Genomic DNA, 26,264 nt, shown 5'->3' on the forward strand with positions numbered 1-26,264 from the left:
TTGACCTTCAAGAGCAAAGGGACAACAGATCTTGCACGGCTGAACATACACCACACTTTCAACACATCTGTTTAGTTGGGAATTACGTTATGTTAATTCAATTACAGAAGTCGCATGGGCTTAACGAAACAAAGACAGAGGTAAACCAAATTAGAGAACCCTTCTAAACTACGGGATGGAAACAGCTGTTACGTTAATGGACTAAGACAATTGTGCTGTTCTTAGGGGCTTCAACACAACGGAAACACGTTCTCTCCAGAGATCACACACAGCAGCCTTCCCCAACCAGGTGCCCTCCAGATGTTTTGGACTGCATGCTGGTGGGAGTTGTAATCCAAAACATCTGAAGGGCACCAGGTCGGGGAAGGCTGACATATATTATTTAGTTTTTCTTATGAACTGGCAAACATTTACTGTTCATCGGCACGGCTGGGGAACCTGCGGTCCTTCCAATGCTGTTTGACTCCAGCTCCCAGCAGTTCCAGCCAGCATAGCCAATGGCCTGGGATAATGGGAACTGGAGTACAAGAACATGATGAGGGTTACAGGTTCCCTAGCCCTGTGCTAAAGGCTCAGATATGGACAGTGATTGTTCTGGAACTGGGGGACAGAACCCACTCATTAACCAAAGCTGTGCTATTATCTCTGCCTCATAACCATCTTCAATCAAATATAAACATTGGGCAGAATCCAGAAGGAAGTTCTCTCCTCTGCAAGAACCACTAAAATGAACAGGAGCAACTCGAAAGCACCCCAGAGTGGATTCTATCCACAAAGTGTAATATTTGCTTCTAATATGACCCACCTTGGCTTCTTCCTCTTGTGCTTTTTTCACAATTGCTTGCAATTGCACTTCACGCTTAAATTCCGCATGGAGTAATTTTTCCTCCATCATCCTTCGCCTCTGATCAAGCAATTCTTCCTTCCACTTTCGTACATCTTTTTCCTAAGTGAATAATAAGTAAAATAACAGATTTCGTTATCTTTTATCCTACAACTTTTGACAACATTAATAGCAATATGTATACAAAAGCCCAGTTCACACATCACATTGAACCATGGTTTACTGTCAATGCACCATTCTGGACTGTTTGTTTCCCACATGTGCTAGTGGTGAAACAAATCAAGATTCCCAGCTTAGCATTACATCCAAGCTGGGGATTGTGGCTTCTTTTGCTCCAGCAACCATGACCACTAAGCCAAAAACAAACCTAGGCTATAGATTGTGGTTTACTGCAAATGAAACAAACCACAATCCTTGGTGTGGACATAATGCTAAGCCAAGATCATGGTTTATTTCCTCCAGACATAATCCAGCAGGAATGAAGCAGACATAATTTGATCATACACACTAAGTCATTGTTTATGGCTTACTATAACATGCAAACATGGTCTATATAGTGTTTAATTCTTGGGGATGTTTCTATCCCACTTTTCTGCCAAAAAATCCAATAAATATAACCATTTAAGTACCATTAAAAATGCTGCTTAGAGTAATCTTGGAGCAATGTCAGTCTAACTCAAAACTGAATAGTGAAGATCTTGTGAAACCTTTCAATCAAGATTAGCATTTATGGCACCTGCCATGAGGAAAATGGAGTCAGGGAGAGATGTCATAAATCTCATCATATTTCATGAGTTGGCAATCATTCCAAGTTTAATGCATGTCAACATTTTAAAAGGTCTAATGTAATGCAATACACAACATGACAAAAGCTCTCACTTCACTTAATATAAGAGAATCAAATGACCCTTGGAACCTCAGGTAATATTTACCATCATCATTCCTATGCTTGGAGAAGCATTTACATAAGAGAGACAAAGATCAGCAAAATATAATTTTACAGAACGCCATTACTACAGTGTAGTTAATTTATAGTCTAGATGGTTTAAAGAGGGTTGGGAGAGCCAAAAGAGACATCTTAAGGATGGGACTATTTCTAAAGTACAAATCCCACAATAGGGTCCGTTCAGATGGTCTTCTAAACCAGTGTTCTTCAACTTTGAGTCCTCAGATGTTTTTGGACTCCAGCTCCCATAATTCCCAGCCAGTTGAGATAATAATCAGGAATTATAGGAGTTGTAGTTCAGCAACATCTGGGGACTCAAGGTTGAAGAACACTGCTCTAAACCATATTTTAGGGGGTTGGAAATGAGCCTCAGGTTTGCACATGGTCTCCCTCCTTCCTGTTGTGCACTTCAATTTTCCTCTCCTGGTTTGCACACACCAGTTTGCCTGATTTGGACATCACAGCAAATCCAAGAAAGGATGGCGCAAATCAGAGCTCCTGAGGGGCAGAATAGAGCATGCAGGTTTGACATCTCCCTTCTCACCTTCCATGCCATGTATAGAAGACAGTCAGAACAGACAAGCATCTGTTCTACAAAATACTCACACAGTATTCTGTAATACTGAAAGATACATGATGTCTCTGAACACCAGTTGCTGGGAATCACAAGTAGGGAGAGTGCTGTTGCACTCAGGTCCTGCTTATCAGCTTCCCATAGGTACCTGGGTGGCCCACTGTGAGAACACAATGCTGGACCATTTAAGCCTTTGGTTTGGTCCAGCAACACAACAGCCGTAGGAGAACCCACTGGATTTTGACCACTGTATTCAGAACACCTTCAGCCGAAATATGATGTACGATAATGAATCAAAGTTTTAAAATTATTTACAAGTTGTACATGAGCAGAAAGCATGACCACATAGAAAGGAAGCTACTGATTCCCATCTCCATACCACAATATATTTCCTGAGGTTCCCCTGCACCTGAGGAGTAACTTTTCAAGGTATACGAGGGGTTAAAGCGAGAAAGAGGTTCTCATGTGGAACATCATGCATGGCCCTTTGGACTCCAACCAGCATGTTTTTGGAGCATGCTCTTCTGAATAGTCATTGACTGTTACACATAGATAATTGGGGTGCATTCATGTTTAACATAACGTGCAAATACGATTCACATTGGAGCATAAAAAATTAAAACTATAGCAAGCTTACCCGTTCCATTAATTTCTGAAGTTTAAGTGTTTTCTCCTCACGTAACTTCTCTCTCAGCTGTTGAGCTTTCATCTGCTTTTCTTCATGCTTCTTTTTAGATTCCGCTATCGTCCTTTTGAAATAAATATTTAAAAGCCCAATGGGACAAAGAATCAAAACAAAGGTATGTGGATACATCTATAATTTACAGTAGTCTATTAAAGTAGCATCACTTTTAAGTCACAGGACAACTACCAAAGGAACCTCTCGTTTAAAAAATATCCAGTTCAGGCATTTTAATATTATTTTGGAATATGTTAGGCAGTGCATTATTTCCAACTAAGTCCTTCTCAGAGTAGACCTACTGAAATTAATGAATCTAAGTTGTGTCCATAAATTTCAGTGGGTTTGAGCAGAACTAACACTGAATACAATCAGCGGTCTGCCTATCACTGAAGAATTGCACATGATTATACAGGGCTCCCCTCCAACCTCAGGAGTATTTACTTCTGTAAAAAGAGAGGGGAACCACAGGAAACCTCTGTTGCATGAGTGGAATACCATCATGCATAGCCCCTCTGGATCACAACCAAAGCGATTTATCATATGATCAAGCACAATAGGGGTGATGCTCAGAGTGGGAATGTGCAGTGACAAAAACAAATCTCAAAATTAATCAAGACTCAAATGTAAGATGGGTTAGGGTATAGGTGAATCATAGAATAGTAGAGTTGGAAAGGGCCTACAAGGCCATCGAGTCCAACCCCCTGCTCAGTGCAGGAATCCAAATCAAAGCAGTGGTGAAGTGGACCCTAGATGGTTTAGTCGGACAAGAACACGAGGAATTGGCATTATATATATGGTGTCGGCAGTAACGAATGGAGAGAGAAAATGTGGGCGTTTGCCTCAATGACTCAACTCTTTATGTCGGGTATAAAGGGAAAACACAAAGACAACATGAATTTGACTTCTGGTGGGATTCTCTGGTGGCAGCACCATTCTAAGCAGCACTGGAAAGCTGGGTCTAATGAAATGTAAATTTCCCACAATGACCCAGAGTGACATTAGAACACAGCCACTGTGAGAAATTTAAACGGTAGCTAGACTGAGCAGCCTGGTGCTCCTCAGAGTGCTGGGCTGGCAAAAATGCAACTGGGACTACAGGGTAGACATCAAAGATGACCCTTCCTGAGGCACTGGGACCCCAGCTCAAGGATGCAGGGTGGTTCCACCAGCCCTGGCAATACTGGTTTATGGCCCTTCTGATGCAGAGAAGATGCCATACATCAATGTACAAAAATGTCCTGTTTAACATGGCTGCAATTGGTTAGATTTGCTAATTAACCTTGAAAATGGTTCACATGAACCAAAACATGGGGGAAGGGGTTGCAGAGAGAAGAACCTAACTCAGTATGTTCTTAGTTTGGTGTACCAAAGCAGTGTTCTATAGACAATAAATTGCTGCTGTTATGTGCCTTCAAGTCGATTACAACTTATGGTGACCCTATGAATCAGTGACCTCCAACAGCATCTGTCGTGAACCACCCTGTTCAGATCTTGTACGTTCAGGCCTGTGGCTTCCTTTATAGAATCAATCCATCTCTTGTCTGGCTTTCCACTTTTTCTACTCCCTTCTGTCTTTTCTAGTGAATCATGTCTTCTCATTATGTGTCCAAAGTATGATAACCTCAGTTTCATCATTTTAGCTTCTAGTGATAGTTGTGGTTTAATTTGTTCTAACACCCAATTATTTGTCTTTTTCACAGTCCATGGTATCTGCAAAACTCTCCTCCAACACATTGCAAATGAGTTGATTTTTCTCTTACCCGCTTTTTTCACGGTCCAGCTTTCACATCCATACATAGAGATTGGAAATACCATGGTCTGAATGATCCTGATTTTAGTGTTCAGTGATACATCTTTGCATTTGAGGACCTTTCCTAGTTCTCTCATAGCTGCCCTCCCCAGTCCTAGCCTTCTTCTGATTTCTTTACTATTGTTTCCATTTTGGTTAATGACTGTATTGATATTGGTATTGATAATCCTTGACAAGTTCAGTGTCCTCACTGTCAACTTTAAAGTTACATAAATCTTCTGCTGCCATTACTTTAGTCTTCTTGACATTCAGCTGTAGTTCTGCTTTTGTGCTTTCCTCTTTAACTTTCATTAGCATTCGTTTCAAATCATTACTGGTTTCTGCTAGTAGTATGGTGTTGTCTGCATATCTTTATTTATTTATTTATTTATTGCACTTGTATACCGCCCCATAGCAGAAGCTCTCTGGGTGGTTTACAGCAATCAAAAACATTAAAATTATTGATATTTCTCCCTCCAATTTTCACACCTCCTTCCCCTTGGTCCAATCCTGCTTTCCATATATGTTCTGCGTATAGATTAAATAAATAGGGTGATAAAATACACCCGTCTCACACCCTTTCCAATGGGGAACCAACCGGTTTCTCCATATTCTGTCCTTACAGTAGCCTCTTGTCCAGAGCACCTCCATTTCTTTTAAAGCATTCCATAGTTTTTCATGATCTACACAATCAAAGGCTTTGCTGTAATCTATAAAGTACAGGGTGATTTCCTTCTGAAATTCCTTGAAATAAATAAATAGCCCCTTTTTTCTGGGCTGGAGGAACAATGTTTCAATTTCATTCCATTGCTCCTTATTTAAAAATAGGACCATAACTGGTCAGCAACTACAGCTCAGTGCAAGAGCATGCATTTTGCATGCAGAAAGGTCCCAGGTTCAATTCCCAGGAGTCTTATTCATTGGCGATCTCTCATGGCTGAGTAATTTTGTCTTCCAAGATAAGGTCTTTAACAGTGGGTCCGTAAGTGTATGGAGGCCAATTCTGGATCCACAAAGCCTCCCACAGTGAGGACATAGGTTTCCAGATGGAAGATGGTCGTGATGAGGATTTGTTTGACGTGCCTTCCGCTTAGCTCGTTTGTCCCGTTCGCCCTGCACTCGTGCTTCTTCAAAGTCCACAGCACCTTCGATAATAGCCGACCTCCATTTGGGACGTTCATAGGCCAAGACTTCCCAGTTGTCAATGTTCAGGTTACATTTTTTTAGATTCACTTTAAGAACATCTTTAAAACCTCTTTTGCTGTCCACCGATGTTCCATTTTCCATCCTTAAGTTGGGAGTAAAGTAGCTGATTTGGTACGTTCAGCTAAGAGACCCAGGTAGAGGTGACAGGAAAGATCCTCTGCCTGAGACCCTGGAGAATCATTGCCAGTCAGAATAGGCAACAATGGGTTAGGGCCAGAGGTGGGGAACCTTTTTCAGTCTGAGGGCCGCATTCCATTCTGGGCAGCTTTTCAGGGCCACATGCCAGTGGTGTGGGGGGCCAGAGGCAAAGGTGGGCAGAGCAATGAATGTAAATTTTATCTTTGTATACTAAGCTACTTTCTACACACACTCACACATCCCTCTCTAAACTGCATTCAGAGAAGCAAGAGACATTATCTGAGTTCAAAGAAACACTGCAGCCAGGCAAAAACAATCAAAGCAGGGCCAGAGGGGGTGTGGCCCGGTGAGAGCTCAAGGGCCAGGTACAGAGGCTTGGAGGGCCGCATTCAGCCCTTGGGCCTGAGGTTCTCCATCCTGGGGTTAGACGGGCAAGTAGTTTAACTTGGTAAAGAGCCACTTCCTGTGTTCTCTTTACCAATATATAATTCAATTATGGAATCTGATTCTCTTGAGTTAACTCTAAATCAAGTGTTTAAACATTTAAGACCTTTTGCGAGATGGTGAAGATAGTTTCTCATGCATGTGTATTCCATGACCCGGTGGACGTGCAGGCTCTTCTTCCACTATGTCACCCCAAGTGTTATTTTGACGCCATGATTCACGAGCTGCATAGAAAAATGATCATTTTTTTTAAAAATGAAAGCTAGTATCAGTGAAGTGAAATACCCTTAATACTCTCTCATATCTACTCTACTTTATTTTACTCCCAGTTGTCCATGCCACCCTCGAGCTAGGTATTCTAAAGTTTTTTTACCACTGGAATGTTTCTGCTGTAATGATTGTTATTTCCACCTTGTTCACTCATCACGCTAAATCATAGTTAATGGTTTACCAGTAATGGGGCAACCTTGGCTGCTTCGGTCCTCCCCTCTGGTGTGTAGGAGAAACAAATCATGATCCCTGGCTGAGAGAGTTAAGCTCAACCTGGGAATTGTGGTTTGTTTTACTCAGACAAACTATGGTCAGTAAGTGAAGAACAAACCTTGGCTACAGATTTTGGTTTATTTAGAGTGAAACAACCCAAAATTCTTGGGCTGGACATAAAGCTAATCCAGGAATTGTGGTCTGTTTCTCTTGCATGCTAGCAGGAAGGAATAAAGCAACTGAGATTGATGTGTTCACAGTAAACCATGGTTTGTGGTGTGCAACCTGGGCCTTTGTTATGAAAACACAATAAATTTTAAGAAAGCAAGACAAACAGAAATAGCACATGTACATAATTTATTCTATTCTGACAAACAGGAACATAATCAGAATGGAATTGACCAAATACAGAATTCTGGAATAATAATAGAGTGGAACTGTTCCCTTCTATGTATTCCTAGATTTTTTTAAAAGTAAAAGCCAGTATCAAAATCATATGCCTGGTAATATTTGCATAATACGGAAAATTTGGTTGATGACCACTTTGACAAATTCACTGAGAATAAAAAGCAAGAGACAGTACGCCTAACCCTACAACATGCACTCTGATGATGTTTATCTACATTTCTACACAAGAATGTTTACCTTCATAATCTGCGAGGACATCATTCCAGTCCATGGAAAGCCCACAGAAAGATATACTTCCACTGCCCATGCTAGCCTAGAATACAAAACAGAAAACAGAAACACAACTTTTTATTTGGAGAAGGGAAACCCTTTTCAGCTTTAAAGCTACCATTTTGTGCAAATTATAACAATGGCTAGAGGAATTCAAATATGTTACAAATGCAAGTTAGTCTCTTTTTCTCTTTTAAGATAGCACACCAACAAGAAAGGCAGCTGTTAACACTGTTATGGCCCAATTCAGACATAATGGAAAACCATGGTTTCCTGCTATGAGAACAAGCAGTGATTGGCCTCAGATTTTTCCCCTCCCTCTTTCATACCTGTGAGGGAGTAGTTTTCAATTTTAAGCTAACCACAGTTTTATGTGATGCCCAAACTTGAAGAACTACAAATGTTGAAATTAGGGGTAGCTAACCTATGGTCCTCCAGGTGTTGCTGGACTCCAACACTTATCAGCCTCAGCTAGCATAGGCAATGTTCAGGAGTGGGAGTCCAGCAATATCTGAAGGACTTCATTCATTTATTCACTGCATTTATGAACAGCACTTAAGCATTTAAGGCGCCAAGGCAGTTTACAATTTAAATCTGTCATCTGAAGCTTCAGTGTCTGGGCAAGTTCATCTGGGAAGAGGCAGTTGTTTAGTATTGGGGTCCTGAGTCATATAGGGATTTAAACGTAAAAAAATCCAGTGCTTTGAAATGAGCCTGAAAACTAATACCCGTTGTGCCAGAACCCATGTTACTTTTTCTGGCATGACTGGCATATCAGACAGTTACTTTGTAAAACCAAGAACTATACAAAAATTATAGTCAAATCCTAACCTTGTCTTGGAAATATTAATTTGATCAATGATCATTTCAGAACAGAAAACTCACAGAAAAGTCACTGTCGTTGTCTGTTTCAATGTTTATGTCGTTGTTCTCCTCTGCTTCGATCTCTCTGGTTAGCTGTTCTTCTTCCGCAATGGCACTTGCAATGGCCTCTTCATTGGCCTTCTCCAGGCGATCCGCTAGCTCCTCTTTTTTAGCAAGAACCTCAGCCATAGACTAGAGATGCAACACCAAAACCAGAACTGGACAGGCAACTTGAAAAAGTTTTCTACTATGCAAATTATTCCCCCTCCACCTCCCAAGTGCGTTAACCTTATGGTATTTGACCTCAATTAAGATTGTGTGTGTGTGTGTGTATGAAGACCAAGGGGTACAAGCACATGTATTATGCATATGTTCATTAAGGGTCATATGCATATGTATTAAGACAAATGTTGGAAACTAGTGAGAACTGGTGTTACAAAAAATACAAAATATGAGTTCTGATCTCTTAACAACTCTACTGGGTACTATTAGGTCTGTACTTGAGCACTTGCTTAGTGGCCACAGATGATGAGGACTTTCATGCATGTAAATGAGTGGGCTGGGGGAAGTGGGATGGAGTGTTCCATCCTTCCTCTACTCCTAGCATAGAAACCAAGCAGGCTGCAAGAGGAAAGATCCTCCTGCTTCCACACCCAGCATAGAAATGCAGTGGGGTGTTGCAGGTTGGACGGCGTTTTTTCTTCTGTCCTCTGCCAGCACACAGACTGCACCCCCCTGCGCATATATATATTTGTGCATATATATATATGGCTGGGTTGCATTAATGATAACATTTCCTATAAAATGCTTCTATAAGAAATTAATTAATAATGAGTTATAACAGCTGCATGATTAGAGACAGCACAAAAACCTATTGAAGCATCTACTGGTTTTGAAATCCCCCCCCCCTTTTAAGGGATTTATTAACAATGGATCTTAGTGCAGGAAATTAGGGCTCAAGAAAGGAGACAGAAATTTGACTGTGGCCAGTACCCAAAGAGGTGAAAATTGAGGCTGTGAATTGGGGACAAACCAAATAAGCATCAAACTATGTGTTGGTATTTGTTGCCTCAGAAGATACTGCTTTCTGGTTTTATGCTAGGAAGTGATCCAAAGTATAAATGAACATCTGAGGAGGGTAGCTGTAATTATAATTATTTTTTTCATTTGTCTGGAGAAGGAGGGTTTGTTTTTTATTGCTTTCTGTTATTAAAATTAAAAAACAATATTTCATTGCTTTGGGATTGCAGACCACTATTTCCAGTAATATTCTGTTTCACTGAAGGTATATATAACCTCCTGAGAAGAACCTCCTGAGAAGAACCACCTGGGACCGCCCCACGGCCCCCTTGGCTTCCCCACTGGCATGGATGCAGGATCAGGCCCCCAATCAACAGAGACTGCTGTTGGAGAAAGGCTGGGAGACAAGAGCTTGGAACCTTCTGCATGCAAAGCGGATGCTCTGCCACTAAGCTACAACCTATGTTATAGGAGGTAAATGGAGTAGTAACTGGCTTACTGCATTTATATGCTGGGCAAGCTTGTTGGTTGTTTTGTTTATACTCAAGGCAATTAGAGGTAATGGGGCACCTCTTCTGGACCTTAAAAACACATGTGCTCCACCATTGTTGTTGTTATGTGCCTTCAAGTCGATTACAACTTATGGTGACCCTATGAATCAGTGACCTCCAACAGCATCTGTCGTGAGCCACCCTGTTCAGATCGATTACAACTTATGGCGAGCCTATGAATCAGCGGCCTCCAATAGCATCTGTCATGAGCCACCCTGTTCAGATCTTGTAAGTTCCATTCTGTGGCTTCCTTTATGGAATCAATCCATCTCTTGTTTGGCCTTCCTCTTTTTCTACTCCTTTTTCCCCACCATTACTATCTTTTCTAGTGAATCATGTCAAGAGATGGATGGATTCCCTAAAGGAAGCCACAGACCTGAACTTACAACATCTGAACAGGGTGGTTCATGACAGATGCTCTTGGAAGTCACTGATTCATAAGGTCGCCATAAGTCGTAATCAACATTGGAAGCACATAACAACAACAAAGTGAATCATGTCTTCTCATGATGTGTCCAAAGTATGATAACCTCAGTTTCATCATTTTAGCTTCTAGTAATAGTTCTGGTTTAATTTGTTCTAACACCCAATTATTTGTCTTTTTTGCAGCCCATGGTATGCACAAAGCTCTCCACATTTCTCCACCATTAGACCAGCTAAAAACCAGCCAACCAACCACTGGCCTTTTCCTCTGGTTCCACCCCCAGGCCCTGTCATAGATGCCAGAAATTTTGACTTCCAGAGCCTGAAGTCTGCTCTGCTACAATACTAGAAATGCCAGGGGACTGAACCTGGGGCTGTCTACCAGGCATCTGCTTTACCACTGAGTTATGTCCATTAATATAGCTATGTGTAAATAGATGAACATGGTAACAATTTACCGCATGCCACTACGTTTGGTGGACTTGTTTTTAGAATAAATCTTCTTGCCCATCTGCTAGCACTCACATTTGAAATGTCTGCAGGGTCCATTTCACTTTCAATCTTATTTTTTTCTGTTTGACCTTCTCTGTCACTCCTGGAGACAGCAGATATTGTTTCTTCCATCTGTGGACTTTTCGAAGTATGCTCGGCGTCTACGAGAACAGGCACTTTGGAAAATGGCTGCAAAGAACTCTCTGGTAAACAACTGTTCTCAGAGATGTTGATGTCCTCAAGGATATGGGCTGTGAACTAACATACAAGACAAATAGAGACAGACACCATTATTTATTGTTTATTTCATTTATGAATTGCTTCCTATGAAACACCCTGAGCCAATTTACAATATGATAACATACATAAAACCATTAGGTACACACAAACAGTTAAAACAACAGCACATACATAAAATCACTTCAAATCCATGACAGATACTGTTATAAAGATTTCTAGTTGAAATACTGAGGTCCCAAACACAACCATACCCCTACATCGGACCAAGAGCAAATTTTTGCCGAGGGAAGATTTTAGCTAAAGGACATCAAGTCCTTCCCCCCACACACATAAGAGTTCTTTGGTTCACGGTTTTAAGGTTGCATATAGTTTAATTGTATCTTAATTGTATATTTTTGTATGTTTTTAACTACATATAGTTTTATTTGTAAGCCACCCTGAGTTCCAGTTTGGAAAAAGAGCGGGGTAAAAACAAAGTTTCATTCATTCATTCTTTGCTTAGCACAGCTTGATATACTTTGTACATTTCTAATAATTTAAATTGTTGTTTTCAAGTACAGAATTTATTATAAGCTGTTGGAGAAGTTGACTGTGATGTTCCTATATTAATGCATATATGGTAAGTGTTGGTTGTTTCGAAGATACATGGTAAGTGGAGTGAAAGAGGAGGGGGAGTGAATGGGCAGTAGAATGCTAGATGATTGGCTGAGTGTTTAAAATGGCTGAACGTATAAAAGGAAGAGTGAGAGTGGAATCTGGGGGGAGAAGAGAAAGAGTGGGTTGTTTGGTGGGTTTGAGAGAGTGGTTTGCCAGGAGAGAGTGGAGAAGGAGGGGGGTGGAGTTCGGATTAGTATTGAGTAAAACCATATGCTTATGTGCCTTAAGAAGAAATCTTGTTAATCTTGTTAGCTTTGTTATCTTTAATAAATACTTAATTTGGTTTACCAAAGGCCTGATCCTTGGCTGGGGTTTCACAGACCAGAAGGGAGGGTAAGGTAATGACCAAGGCTGAAGGGAAACTGTAACAAATGGTGGCAGCGGTGAAGAGAATAACAATACCAGTATTCAGAGTCTCTGGGAATACTAGTATTAGGACGTGACTGGTAGTTGCCTAGCAGGGGGATCTGTTGAGATCTGTGCTAGAGCGGGAAGAGAAACAATAAAAAAGGACAGTCCGGACTGGTGGAGTCCCTGGTGGTGCCTAGTGACAAGCAGTAGCCACGCGCAGGTAGGAACCTGACAGGGAGAGCCAGGGAAGGGCGTCACATGTGGTGGCAGTAGCGGTGGGATACGAACCAAAGAGAGTCCCAAAGACATGTGGTGACAAAGGAGACTACGTCACAGGTGTTGGCTGTAGCGGAGATACGAATACTAGAGAATCCAGAACAGTGGTGTGGCAAACAGAAATAACAAAACAAGATTTCTTGTGAGAGTGACTGGCAAAGAGTGTGTGGCAAAGAGTGAGTGAACTCAAACACCATGGCTGAATACATAAAAATGAAAAGAGAGGAGCTGGTGGAGAAGTGCATAACATTCAATTTACCTCACGAGGGTAAAGGGGTAGATGAATTGAGGGTAGCACTTATAGGATTTGCAACTGCCCAGCAAAAACAACTTGTCAGGGAAGAGACCCCAGAAGGATATTCAAGCAATCCCGCTTATATAGAGTACTTGAGAGAGAAGTTAAGATGGGAGGCTGAGGAAAAAGACAAGCAGAGGGAGTTGGAAGCTGAGAGATTGAGGATGGAAGGTGCAGAGAAGGAAAAACAGAGGGAGTTGGAAATTGAGAGAATGAGATTGGGGTTTGAGGAGAGGGAGAAGCAACAAGCATTGGATGCTGAATTACAAGTAGAAAAGTTAAAATCTGATAGAGAGAAATTTCACTCTGAGGAGACAAGGAAAGACAGAGATGGAGCAAAAATAAAAATTACTCCAAAGGACTTTGCTGTCTATGAGCCTGGTCAAGATCCTCAAATTTATCTCACAACCTTTGAAAAGGCAGCTCAGTTGTGGGGGCTACCTGAAGATAAATACATGCAGTATTTATCAAACCTGATTAAAGGGGAATTGGCTGAGGTATACCAATATTTCCCCTCAGACAGGCCCGTCACCTATGCTGAATTCAAAGAAGCAGTGTTTAAAAGATTCAGACTGGGGCCTGATTATTTTAGAAAGCTTTTCAGAAACTGCCAGATACAGACAGGGAGGTCTTTCGTGGAGCTGGGGGCAAAACTGATGGACATATTTGGGAAATGGCTGACAAGTGCAAAAGCTCAGTCTGTGGAGGAGGTGAAAAACCTCATGATATTGGATCAATTATACCATCAGTAACCACCAGAAATAAGGCTCCTGGTCAAAGACCGTTCCCCTATATCGGTGCAGGAGGCCGCAGAGATGGCGGATCACTTCGCCTCCAACAGAACTGGCTGGGTGGGGAAAACATCAAGAGATTTTAAACCCAGACCATATAATGCTGGCAGAAGGGATGTGGTACCACAGAGAGTGAGTCCTCCAGTAAAATCTGAAGGGCACAGGACACCCCAGAGTGGATCTGTGTACCCTAAAGGTGAGGAGAAATTATGCTACAAATGTGGTAGACCGGGGCACCTACGTTTTCAATGTGAGGTTGCCAACCCCATTAGTAATCCTGCTCAGACAAGGGCAGTGAAAACAGAGCCCAAGGCTTTAGAAACAGCAAAAAAGGTTCAGTTCTGCCAGATAAACTGGACAGAAGTGACAGACCTTGATTCAAGTCTGAGAGAGGAAGTGAGTGTACAAGGGGCAAATTATTGGGCATTGCTTGATACTGGTGCCGCTCAGACATTACTGAGGCCAGATTTAATAAAATCTGAGGTAATATTACCTCAGGAAACTGTGACTATCCAAGGAGTGAGGGGTCAACCAGAAAGTTTGCCTGTGGCCCTGGTGGAAATGACTTGGAGTGGCCGAGAGGGCCGATATAAAGTAGGCATTAATGCCCAGCAACAAGAACCAGTAATACTGGGAACAGATGTAATGGGAGCCCAAGGAAAGATATATGTAGTGACCAGACAGCAAATTGGCAGAGAAAAAGAAACCATATTAAGGGGGGCTGAAACAAACAGGGTGGAATCTGTTAACCAGCCTCAGGTCACCATAGCAACCACTAGCAGGCCTGCTGAAGGAGACAAACTGTATCAAGTGGTCTCTGATAAGAAAGAAGCAGAGCAATTCAGGGAAGAGCTGCATAAAGATATGTTTGAAGCAGATAAAGGAACAAGCCCTGACCCAACAGATTCCTTTCACTGACAAACTGAGGAATCAAGTTGTGTGTGAAAATGGGATTTTATATAGACTGTGGATGCCCGCTGAGAGAAAGGATGAATGTGAACCAGTGAAGCAATCGATAGTACCTAGCAAATACAGAACCAGATTGCTAGAGGTAGCCCACGATGTCCCATGTGCAGGACATCTGGGAATAAAAAAGACCAAGAGGAGATTGGTGACACACTATTATTGGCCAAACATCTCCAAAGATGTAAAACAACATTGTGTATCTTGTGGAATATGCCAAAAGGTGGGAAAAAGTGGAGTAAAGACTAAGGCACCCTTAAAGCCCCTTCCTATAATTGGACAACCCTTTTATAGAGTGGGAATAGATTTGGTGGGCCCTTTTTCCAAACCCACAAGGCATGGCAAGAAATATCTAGTGGTGGTGGTGGATTTTGCCACCAGGTACCCAGATGCAGAAGCACTAAGATCTGTAGAAGCCCCTGTAGTGGCAGAGGCTTTATTAAAAATCTTTATGAGGCTGGGTTTCCCTCATGAAGTGCTGACGGATCAAGGCAGTGTATTCATGGGAGAAGTGATGCAATGTATGTGGAAATGTTGTGGTCTAAAACATCTAGACCACTACTTACCATCCCGCCACTAATGGGTTAACAGAGAGATTCAATGGCGTTTTGAAGGGCATGATAAGAAGCTATGTTCAAGATCACCCACAAGACTGGGATGAACGTTTGGGATGCTTCTTATTTGCATACAGGGAAGTCCCTCAAGAGTCAACAGGCTTCTCACCCTTTGAACTAATGTTTACTAGAAAAGTGAGGGGACCTTTGGAACTATTAAAAAATTCATGGGAAGGAACCCTGGGAGAGTACAAAACATCTGTAGTAGATTTTGTATTGGAATTCCGCAATAAATTAACATCAATGATGGAGGTGGTGAAAAAGAATTTGAGTCAAGCACAGGAGAAGCAACGTTACTGGTATGACAGAACAGCCAGGGAACGTGTGTATGATGTGGGAGATATGGTTATGGCGTTCATACTCAGGAAACATGACAAATTACAGGCTAACTGGGAAGGACCATATACCATCAGAGAAAGGCTTGACACAGTGACGTATGTAATCACCACAGAACAATTAAACAAAAACAAAGTGGTTCATGTAAATATGTTGAAGCCTTACCATACCAGGGATGTACAGGTGTTGCAAGTTACCTTATTCCCTGAGGGAAGTGGGCCTGAACTTCCAGATTTGGTACAGGAAAGTAAAGACAAAGGAGGGGTAGATCAAGTGGAATGGTCAGAGGAGGTGAAGGAGGAAGTAAAAGAAGAGATTCTGAGAGTTTTGAAAACCTATAGGAATCTCTTTAGCAACAAACCTGGCCGAACCAGTATAGTTATACATTCCATTAATACTGGAGATCATGCCCCAATCAGATCTATGCCATACCGTGTGAATGGGAAAGTTGTGAGTGAAGTAATCTATGTAGGACATAAGGTGGGGAGTGGGAAAATCACCCCCTTATGGAGCAAGGTAGAGGCAGTGCAATCGTGGCCTACCCCCTTACATGAATTAACAATGAAGAAGTGTTCTGAGCGTGTGGTATGGACGGATGAATGTCAGAAGGCTTTTGATCTACTGAAGCAAGCCTTGTGCCAAGGACCCATATTAATAGCACCAGACTATGAAAAACCATTCATCGTGGCTACAGATGCGTCGGACCTGGCGCCGGGAGTCGTCTTGCTACAGGAGAGAGAAGGCACCAGACATCCAGTGGCGTACCTGAGTCGCAAGCTGACGCCGAGGGAGAAAAACTATTCGTTGGTCCAGAAGGAGTGCCTAGCGGTCGTGTGGGGACTGAACAAGTTGCGCCCATACGTGTGGGGACGAAGATTCACAGTGACTACGGATCATCGGGCCTTCTTATGGTTGCAGACTATGAAAAACCATAACACTATGCTGCAGAGGTGGTCCTGGGCCCTACAGGACTATCAAGTGGACTTCCAGTTCATAAAAGGCAAGGACAATGTACTGGCCGATGGACTTTCCAGGCAAGTGGCTGGGACTGCAGTGACGTGACCAGACGGAGAGACAAAGAAAGACATTTTCCCCATAGAGACTTGTTTATATTGTTAACGCGACGTATAAATCCTGGAACAGGAATAATACTCTGCCGTTGTTTAAGGGGGGTGGAAATATGATGTTCCTATATTAATGTATATATGGTAAGTGTTGGTTGTTTCGAAGATACATGGTAAGTGGAGTGAAAGAGGAGGGGGAGTGAATGGGCAGTAGAATGCTAGATGATTGGCTGAGTGTTTAAAATGGCTGAATGTATAAAAGGAAGAGTGAGAGTGGAATCTGGGGGGAGAAGAGAAAGAGTGGGTTGTTTGGTGGGTTTGAGAGAGTGGTTTGCCAGGAGAGAGTGGAGAAGGAGGGGGGTGGAGTTCGGATTAGTATTGAGCAAAACCATATGCTTATGTGCCTTAAGAAGAAATCTTGTTAATCTTGTTAGCTTTGTTATCTTTAATAAATACTTAATTTGGTTTACCAAAGGCCTGATCCTTGGCTGGGGTTTCACAGACCAGAAGGGAGGGTAAGGTAATGACCAAGGCTGAAGGGAAACTGTAACAAATGGTGGCAGCGGTGAAGAGAATAACAATACCAGTATTCAGAGTCTCTGGGAATACTAGTATTAGGACGTGACTGGTAGTTGCCTAGCAGGGGGATCTGTTGAGATCTGTGCTAGAGCGGGGAGAGAAACAATAAAAAAGGACAGTCTGGACTGGTGGAGTCCCTGGTGGTGCCTAGTGACAGGCAGTAGCCACGCGCAGGTAGGAACCTGACAGGGAGAGCCAGGGAAGGGCATCACATTGACCTTTAAAGGAACATTAATTTATTAGTCTTCAGAACTAATTCTTTTATGGGGGGGAGCACCTAACACTTAGTAATATTCCTCTCAGAAATGCTTTGCTCGTGTCCCACACTATACCTGTTGATGTTTCTATCAGTTAGAAAAAAGTGGCTCAGCTCTTCTTGTGCTTTCTTGTTGCATCTGAGCTTTTCAATAAAATCTTGTTCAATCCCCACTGAGGAATCCTTAACTTATTTGTAAATAGTTCCATTTAACATGGGGTTGTGGCTTACATATATTGATGCTTCAATCAGTCATTGTCATTTCAATTACTGCTTGTTTCATGATTTGTATTAAAACAGATGTAAGCCAAATCTTATCTATTCTTAAGTATTGTGTGGTATCAAATTATATTTATTATCTCTTACGTTCATATTTGCTATCATCAAATATCAGTTAACATTAAAGCTTTCATATTCCCTTTCACTATTTTAGGTAATGTACCAGAACATTTATTTCCTCCCCTCCTTTATCCTTTGCTGGGTTCAATACTAAGTTCATCTCACCAGCTATAATGATTTCTCCTTCTGCAAAGTTCATTTGATTTTTTTTATTATTCTCATAAAATCCGGGTGGACCATCTTTGGGAGCATATGCATTTCCTGTTATAGATTTTCCTATGGATCGATCGATCGATCGATCGATCTCATTATGCTTGTATACTGCCCCATAGCCGAAGCTCTCTGGGCGGTTTACAGTAACTAAAAACATTAAAACAAATACAATTTAAAACAGATCTTCTAAAAACAATTTAAAACATAATTTAAACATTTAAAACAGTATAATACACATGCTAAAATGCCTGGGAGAAGAGGAAAGTCTTGACCTGGCGCCGAAAAGATAACAGTGTTGGCGCCAGGCACACCTCATCAGGAACATCATTCCATAATTTGCGGGCCACCATTGAGAAAGCCCTCTCCCTTGTTGCCATCCTTCAAGCTTCCCTCGGAGTAGGCACCCGGAGGAGGGCCTTTGATCTTGAATGTAGTGTACAGGTGGGTTTGTATCGGGAGAGGCGTTTCATCAGGTATTGTGGTCCAAGCCGTGTAAGGCTTTATAGGTCAAAACCAGCACCTTGAATTGAGCTCGGAAACATACAGGCAGCCAGTGCAAGCGAGCCAGAATCGGTTGTATATGTTCGGACTGTCTGGTCCCTGTTACCAATCTGGCCGCTGCATTTTGCACAAGCTGCAGTTTCTGAACCGTCTTCAAAGGCAGCACCACACAGAGTGCATTGCAGTAATCTAATTTGGAGGTTACCAGAGCATGGACAACTGAAGCAAGGTTATCCCTGTCCAGATAGGGACGTAGTTGGGCCACCAACCGAAGTTGGTAGAAGGCACTCCGTGCCACTGAGGCTACCTGAGCCTCAAGTGACAGAGATGATTCTAGGAGAACCCCCAAGCTATGAACCTGCTCTTTCAGGGGGAGTGCAACCCCATCCAGGACAGGTTGGACATCCACCATCCAGTCAGAAGAACCACCCACTAGCAGCATCTCAGTCTGGACTGAGCCTCAGTTTATTAGCCCTCATCCATTCCATTGTCGCAGCCAGGCACTGGTTCAGCACATTGACAGCCTCACCTGAAGAGAATGAAAAGGTGAAATAGAGCTGCATGTCATCAGCATACTGATGGCAACGCACTCCAAAGCTCCAGATGACCGCACCCAACGGTTTCATGTAGAGGTTGAACAGCATGGGGGACAGAACTGACCCCTGAGGAACCCCATACTGGAGAGTCCAGGGTGCCAAGCAATGTTCCTCAACCACCACCTTCTGGAGGTGACCTGCCAAGTAGGAGCGGAACCACTGCAATGCAGTACCTCCCACTCCCAACTCAGCCAGTCTCCCCAGAAGGATACCATGGTCGATGGTATCGAAAGCCGCTGAGAGATCAAGGAGAATCAACAGAGTCACACTCCCCGTCTCTCTCTCAACAAAGGTCATCATACAGGGCAACCAAGGCTGTTTCTGTGTCAAAACCAGGCCTGAAACCCGACTGAAATGGATCCAGATAATCAGTCTCATCGAAGAGTGTCTGGAGCTGGCCCACAACCACTCGTTCAAGGACCTTGCCCAGGAATGGAACATTTGCTACTGGCCTATAGTTATTAAGATTTTTTGGGTCCAGGGAGGGTCTCTTCAGGAATGGTCTCACTACTGCCTCTTTCAGGCAGCCAGGGACCACCCCCTCTTGCAGAGAGGCATTAATCACCTCCCTGGCCCAGTCAGCTGTTCCATCCCTGCTAGCTTTTATTAGCCAAGAAGGGCAAGGATCCAGCACAGAAGTGGTTACACGAACCTGTTGAAGTACCTCGTCAACGTCCTCAAGCTGCTATTTATATTTAATTAATCTTCTTTTTGTCCCACATGCTACATATTCTTCTCCTAAAGATTCATTTTTAACATCACTCCTAACATCCATCAGCTGGTGAGCATGCTCAGCACAGGAAGCAACACAGAGGGGTCAAGGGATCATCCCATATGTTCCCACTTGCCCCTTCGCTTGTTCAATGTGAGGGTCCTTTGCCAAAGATCCTTCAACCTGAAACAGCCCAAGATCTGTCAAGATGGCTTGCAAAAGGCAACTGCAACAGTTTAATTCAAGATATTCTTCTGGAAAAGAGTACATGCAAGAAACAGTGTCCCTAAATTACACTTACCTGAGTCCTTTCAGCAAGGGGGTGCTCAGAGAGATAGCAAGAATCTTTCAAAATAGGTTCTATAGTTTTAGATATACTGTCTTCACTTAATGAACTCTTTTGTTTATTCTCTGATGGATGAAGAGCTACATTTTCTTTGTCACTGTCATCCTTGAACCGTGATAACTCTACAGATAAAGTTGTTTTGGTGGCCAAAGCTGATGACTTGGATCTCACAGGTCTTCCACGTTGGACCATTTCCCATCCTTCAGCATCCCTTCGCTCTACATTGCACCATTAAAAAGCAACCCAAAAAATTGTAAGATTTATTTACACACAGAAAACAAGAGCAAGAGGTGGACAGATCAATCTGCTTCCATGTGTTCATACCTAAATCAGTTCTGTCCAGTTCTCATTGAGATTTTTAAAAGAACATCTGCAGAGAAACTTCATTTAAATATTTATTAAAGCAATCTAAAAAAATACAGATTTCTAAACATATTTTCTCAAAAAGTACCCATTTCTGAATATATTTTATAATACATTTAGATATTTTTTAAAGCTGAGAACTGCATTGCAGAATCCAAAGAATGGTGACTTTCCAATCCACACAACACTCTGGAAGGTGTGGGTCATCCATTCATATTGGAATTTGCAAAGAACAAATTTTCTAAGCATCTGTATCAGGAGTACATGTTTTCTGTCAAAGGGATGTGTGTATCAAATACCCTAACTAGTTTACTTCAGCTATCCCTGCTCTTATTCTGCAAATGAGGCATCATTTGAATCAGCACAGGTGCTATGAATTTTAAAAACCAATACAGAGGACTGTGGCACCTTAAAGACTAGCAGAACTTTTACAGGATAAATTGGCAGAGACTAGAGACAACTTTGTCAGGCACAGCTCGGTGGCAGAGCTTTGCATGCAGAAGGCCTCAGGTTTGATCCTGAGCAGCAACAGGCAGCAGAGCTGAGAAAGACCTTTCTATGCTGGAGACAGTGATGATTCGCTACCAGAGTTCTGCCCTCCAGATGCTGCTGGACTACTCCTTTCATCATTCCTAAGACTGGCCATACTGGCTGGAGCTGATGGGAGTTGTAGTCCAACAGCATCTGGAGGACACCATGTTGGCTGCCCCCGAAGTAGACAATATTGTACTGGATTTGACCCAAAGTCTGACTTAGCAGAAGGCAGTATATATGCGACTGTGAGCACTGCACATGAAAGAAAAAAAAGAATGTTTTTAGCAGTTCTAAGTGCACAACAGGAGCTGTCTTAAATTACATTTAAAATAACACAATACAGGAGAGTAAAATAACAAGGGTTTTATTCTGCTCAAATTATAAACAAACACTTTATCTCCAGGAGTTTTACTCTTTAGGAAGAGCCTGTTTTGTGGGACCGGGAGAAGGGGTTTTTAAAGACTATTTGAAAAGAAACACTTTAAAAATTGGAACTCGTCCATTAGGCAAAAATACTGCCAACACAAGCATTAGCAAGTTATAAAATATAGAAACAAAAAAAGGAAAATGGTCACAAGAGGAGTATCCAAATCAAAATTTAGCACCCAAAGAAGGCAAGATGTTAATTATGAATATTTGTTAATGCAATTTTTATATCTAAAATGTTCTGAAGAAGCATTTGAACAACCAATGAGAAAGATCTACAAAGAATAGCTATTCAGACAGAATAACAAATCACATACAGGAAACAGATAAAAATCCTGTTGTCCCGATTTGCAAGTAAAGGCCAGTATAGCATACAGAGTTTGAGTTACATAATCATTCCCATACACTAAGCTTTCTCAAGGCTCTTCACAACAAAAAGATGCAAAGTCAAGTCAAAATGCAAACTGCTCAAATGTGGAGGCAGATGGGAAGGCGCAAAGTAGAAGAGATTCATTTGAAGGCACAGTAAGGAGAAACAGTAAAGAGCAGTGCCCAAATTCATACTCTTGACTCCCCTCCCCCCAGTTTCAGCTAAATCATGCCCCTGGTAGCCTTCTAAAAACAGAGGCTATCAGAAAATATGGGGTCAGGGCTTCTCTGGACTCCTGTGAACCCTGATAAAGATAGAGGTGTACCATTGTCCAGGACTGGAAGCCCAGAGGGTGGGAAGGAGTGGGTTGCTGAACCACCACAAGACACAGTCGGGAAGTATCAAACCCACGTAGATTCTTCCACAGCAGAGACAACTGAGTTCCAAGGTACAGCGAGGCTTCTGCTTCTGAGAATGGAGCTCTGCTTCCATTCTCTGATTACTACACCCCCATGTTCTGTTCTCACCAGGCTCCTCAGAAGGCAAGAAAATTCCCAGCACTACTACCATTGAGGGCAACACAGGAGCAGTATCCTGGATCAGTCCAAAGTCCACCATCACAACAAAGGGGTCAGGCACAAAGCAGGGTCAGAGGAGTCCGAGATCAGGAGCCAAACAGTCTTTAACCAATGCAGGCCAGGGGCAAGGCAAGAGGCAGGTCCTGAGTAGTCCAAGGTCAGATCTGGCATCAATAATCAACCCACAGACAGGTACGGAGCTGGTGTATAGACACTGCTCCAGCAGCTCTTCCGGTCTAGCACTGGGCTTTTTAGGCTGGAACTGCTGGAACCACACCCCAAACTTCAGCTGAATCCTAAGAATCACCTGCAGGCTGTCCTTTGCTCCTGAGGAGTCCAGGCTTGCAATCGAGCACTCTTCTGGGTGGGCCGGGTCTTCAGCTGTCATTCAAAGCAATGCCTCTCCCTTGGGCTCAGGACATGTTCAGCCTTGATGCCAGAGGCCAAACATGCCCTGGGTGTAGACGGCCCTTCCTCAGCCTTGTCACAGGACCCTGGCTCCTCACCCTGAGATGAAGCCTGAGCTGGGGCTGGGTCCAAGACTGAAAGCTCCTGGTCTTCCTCTGATGAGGACTCCCCTGGCTGGGCCCTGACACCCAAGACCCAAATGTGGCCCCAGAAAACTTCCCTCCACTGCCATGTCAAGCACAGGTGTCACAGGAACAAACATCCACTTAATAAAGTGCCACCCCTTTGACTCTCAAGCAGGCTTCCTCCAGGGAGGCAGAGCCTCCCAGATCCCTCTTTGTCCAGGACTACCTATACTCTCAGCTGACACCACACCAGTGCTGGAGAAATACTCCAAGCAAGCCTGGTATCTGGCCTGAGCTTTAAGCCAGGGATTCCCAAACTTGGTCCATGGACCACTACTGGTCCATGAACTTCATTCAATAGGTCCATAACATATTTATATTAAATATTCATATCGATTGTCAATTGTATTTTTATTGCTTCTTTTATTTCTTATATTGTATCCTATTACAATTTGAATTCCATGGAATGCAAATTGTAATGCAATTGTTGTTATGTACCTTCAAGTCGATTACGACTTATGGTGACCCTATGAATCAATAACCTCCAAGAACATCTGTCATGAACCACCATGTTCAGATCTTGTAAGTTCAGGTCTGTGGTTTCCTTTAGGGAATCAATCCATCTCTTGTTTGGCCTTCCTCTTTTTCTACTCCCTGCTGTTTTTCCCAGCATTATTGTCTTTTCTAGTGAATCACGTCTTCTCATGATGTGTCCAAAGTATGATAACCTCAGTTTCATCATTTTAGCTTCTAGTGATAGTTGTGGTTTAATTTGTTCTAACACCCAATTATTGGTCTTTTTCACAGTCCATGGTATGCTCAAAGCTCTCCTCCAACACCACATCTCAAATGAGTTGATTTTTCTCTTCTCCGCTTTTTTCACTGTCCAACTTTCACATCCATATAGAGATGGGGAACACCATGGTCTGAATGATCCTGACTTTGGTGTTCAGTGATACATCTTTGCATTTGAGGACCTTTTCTAGTTCTCTCACAGCTGCCCTCCCCAGTCCTAGCCTTCTTCTGATTTCTTGACTGTTGTCTCCATTTTGGTTAATGACTGTACCGAGGTATTGATAATCCTTGACAAGTTCAATGTCCTCATTGTCAACTTTAAAGTTACATAAATCTTCTGTGTAATGCGATAAAATACCATATAAGAAATAAATGATGCAATAAAGCATCTAGCACGGCACATTACAATTGCTATAACAGGAAGAAAAACGAATGAAGTGGTCGACCTGGACCCTCAGCAATTTTCAAGTGGTCTGTGGGGAAAAAGTTTGGGAGTCACTGATTTAATTCAACTCTGTGGTGAGCTATCCATGGTCCTGACCATTTGCTAAGCAATGTGTACCTTTGCCAAGGATGGAGGGAAAATGGACCTTGGAGACAGCCATACAGTCTTGTAGTACCGAAATTCTTTTTCAGGTTGGCTAGTTCTGTTTAGATCCTCCATGGCGCAGAGTGGTAAGCGGCGGTAACGCAGCCGAAGCTCTGCTCACGGCCAGAGTTCAATTCCAACGGAAGGAGGAAGTCAAATCTCCAGTAAAAGGGGTCGAGGTCCACTCAGCCTTCCATCCATCCGTGGTCGGTAAAATGAGTACCCGGCATATGCTGGGGGGTAAAGAAAGGCCGGGGAAGGAACTGGCAAACCCACCCCATATATACGGTCTGCCTTGTAAACGTCGCAAAATGTCACCCTAAGAGTCGGAAACGACTCGCACTATAAGTGCGGGGACATCCTTACCTTTAGTTCTGTTTAGTCAACAGACTGTAGATTAGGCACATTATCTTTCCTGATGCTCAACCTCCTTGAGGACTTATCTCAATCCTTCTATACAGAGACTCATGCTTAAGCTCTGTCTTTGTCCTACCCGAAGACAAGGAACACAGTCTCACACAGTTGTGTGAGTTTTTCTCTTTTTATTAAAGTAATAGATATATCAAACACTTTACAACTCATCAATCTAACTACCCTTTTTAGGAACTTTTGTCCTGGCTAACACTAAGCATATCAAGTTGTCTTGCATAGCAGCGTAGATACTGTTCCAAGGTAGTGGCCACTCTCTCTGTCTGTCCATCTGTCTGGGGGTGGTTTGCAGACGACAGTCTTAGCTTACTCTGCAGCAACTGCCATAACGCATGCCAGAACTGAGCTGTGAACTGGGTTCTCCGGTCCAAAATCAAACTGGTGGGGAGTCCATGTAGCCAAAAAATATGCTCTACAAATAGTTGGGCAATCTCTTGGGCAGTTTGCAGCCCAGCACAGCGGATAAAGTGAGTCATTTTACTGAAAGTGTCTACGACTACCAAAACAGTTGTCTTCCCTTGGGAAGCGAGTAGGTCTGTGATGAAATCCAGAATCACCATTTGCCAGGGTCCCTTGGGCGTGGGAAAAGGCTTCAGCAAACCCACAAGTCGCCCCAGGCGTGTTTTGCCCTCATGCACATTGGGCAAGATTGGACATACCTCTCTACATCTTGTTTAACCCTTGGCCACCAGAAGTCCCATGTGACTGCCTGCAAAGTTTAAAAAACTCCAAAATGTCCTGCGGTGGGGGTATCATGACACTGGCAGAGGACTTTGGCTCACAACTCTCCTGGAGGCATGTACAGGATTTTATCATGATACAGCATCCCTCCTCTTCAAGGGAATCCTGGCGCACAGTCTTGCGCTGCTTGTTCCAGCTCCCGCATCCGCTCCTGAGCATACGGATCTTGCTCTTGGGCTCTGTGCAGGTCCTCATACCAAGAATCAGGGCAACCGGCAGCAACCATCTTTTCTAAGGGAATTATGTGACATAGTTGTGTTGTAGGTTGTTTTTTCTTTGGCTTGCAGGCAAGGCATCAGCCCAGTGGTTCTGTGCCTGGGGAATGTACTTAATGTGGGAGTGGAATCTGGCGAAGAACTGTGCGCAACGCACTTGCAGCTGAATCAACTTCCAGGCCGTCTGAAGGCTCTCCAGGTTTCAGTGGTCAGTGTGAACTTCCACTTCGTGTTGCACTCACATTCCCTGGCATTCCCACGGAAGACTTGATTCAGCATGCTGGAATGGGCTGGACGGTCCCCTGCGCTTGCTGTGTGGGGATCCCCTGGGTCACTAGCTGAGTCATCTGGAGGTGCAAGACTTGATTCTTGGCTGGAAGAAACTGGGTTTCAGTTCCAAGGCTCAGGACTTCAGTTATCAAGGTTTC

General features: G+C 42.9%; 1 protein-coding gene across 2 annotated transcripts in view; it reads right to left on the reverse strand.

Moving 5' to 3' along the window:
* SCAPER (S-phase cyclin A associated protein in the ER) overlaps positions 1–26,264 on the reverse strand; it is a 306,133-nt gene that overhangs the window by 205,279 nt on the left and 74,590 nt on the right. For both annotated transcript variants that reach the window (XM_061595510.1, XM_061595511.1), the window contains exons 9-15: positions 20,219–20,481; positions 11,168–11,392; positions 8,670–8,840; positions 7,752–7,827; positions 6,730–6,847; positions 3,002–3,113; positions 806–946 (exon numbers count right to left, since the gene is read on the reverse strand). In XM_061595510.1, the coding sequence (XP_061451494.1) occupies positions 806–946; positions 3,002–3,113; positions 6,730–6,847; positions 7,752–7,827; positions 8,670–8,840; positions 11,168–11,392; positions 20,219–20,481 (1,106 nt within the window). The remainder of the gene's footprint in view (positions 1–805; positions 947–3,001; positions 3,114–6,729; positions 6,848–7,751; positions 7,828–8,669; positions 8,841–11,167; positions 11,393–20,218; positions 20,482–26,264) is intronic.

This window comes from Rhineura floridana, chromosome 14 (genome assembly GCF_030035675.1).
Source record: "Rhineura floridana isolate rRhiFlo1 chromosome 14, rRhiFlo1.hap2, whole genome shotgun sequence".
Lineage (NCBI taxonomy): Eukaryota > Metazoa > Chordata > Lepidosauria > Squamata > Rhineuridae > Rhineura > Rhineura floridana.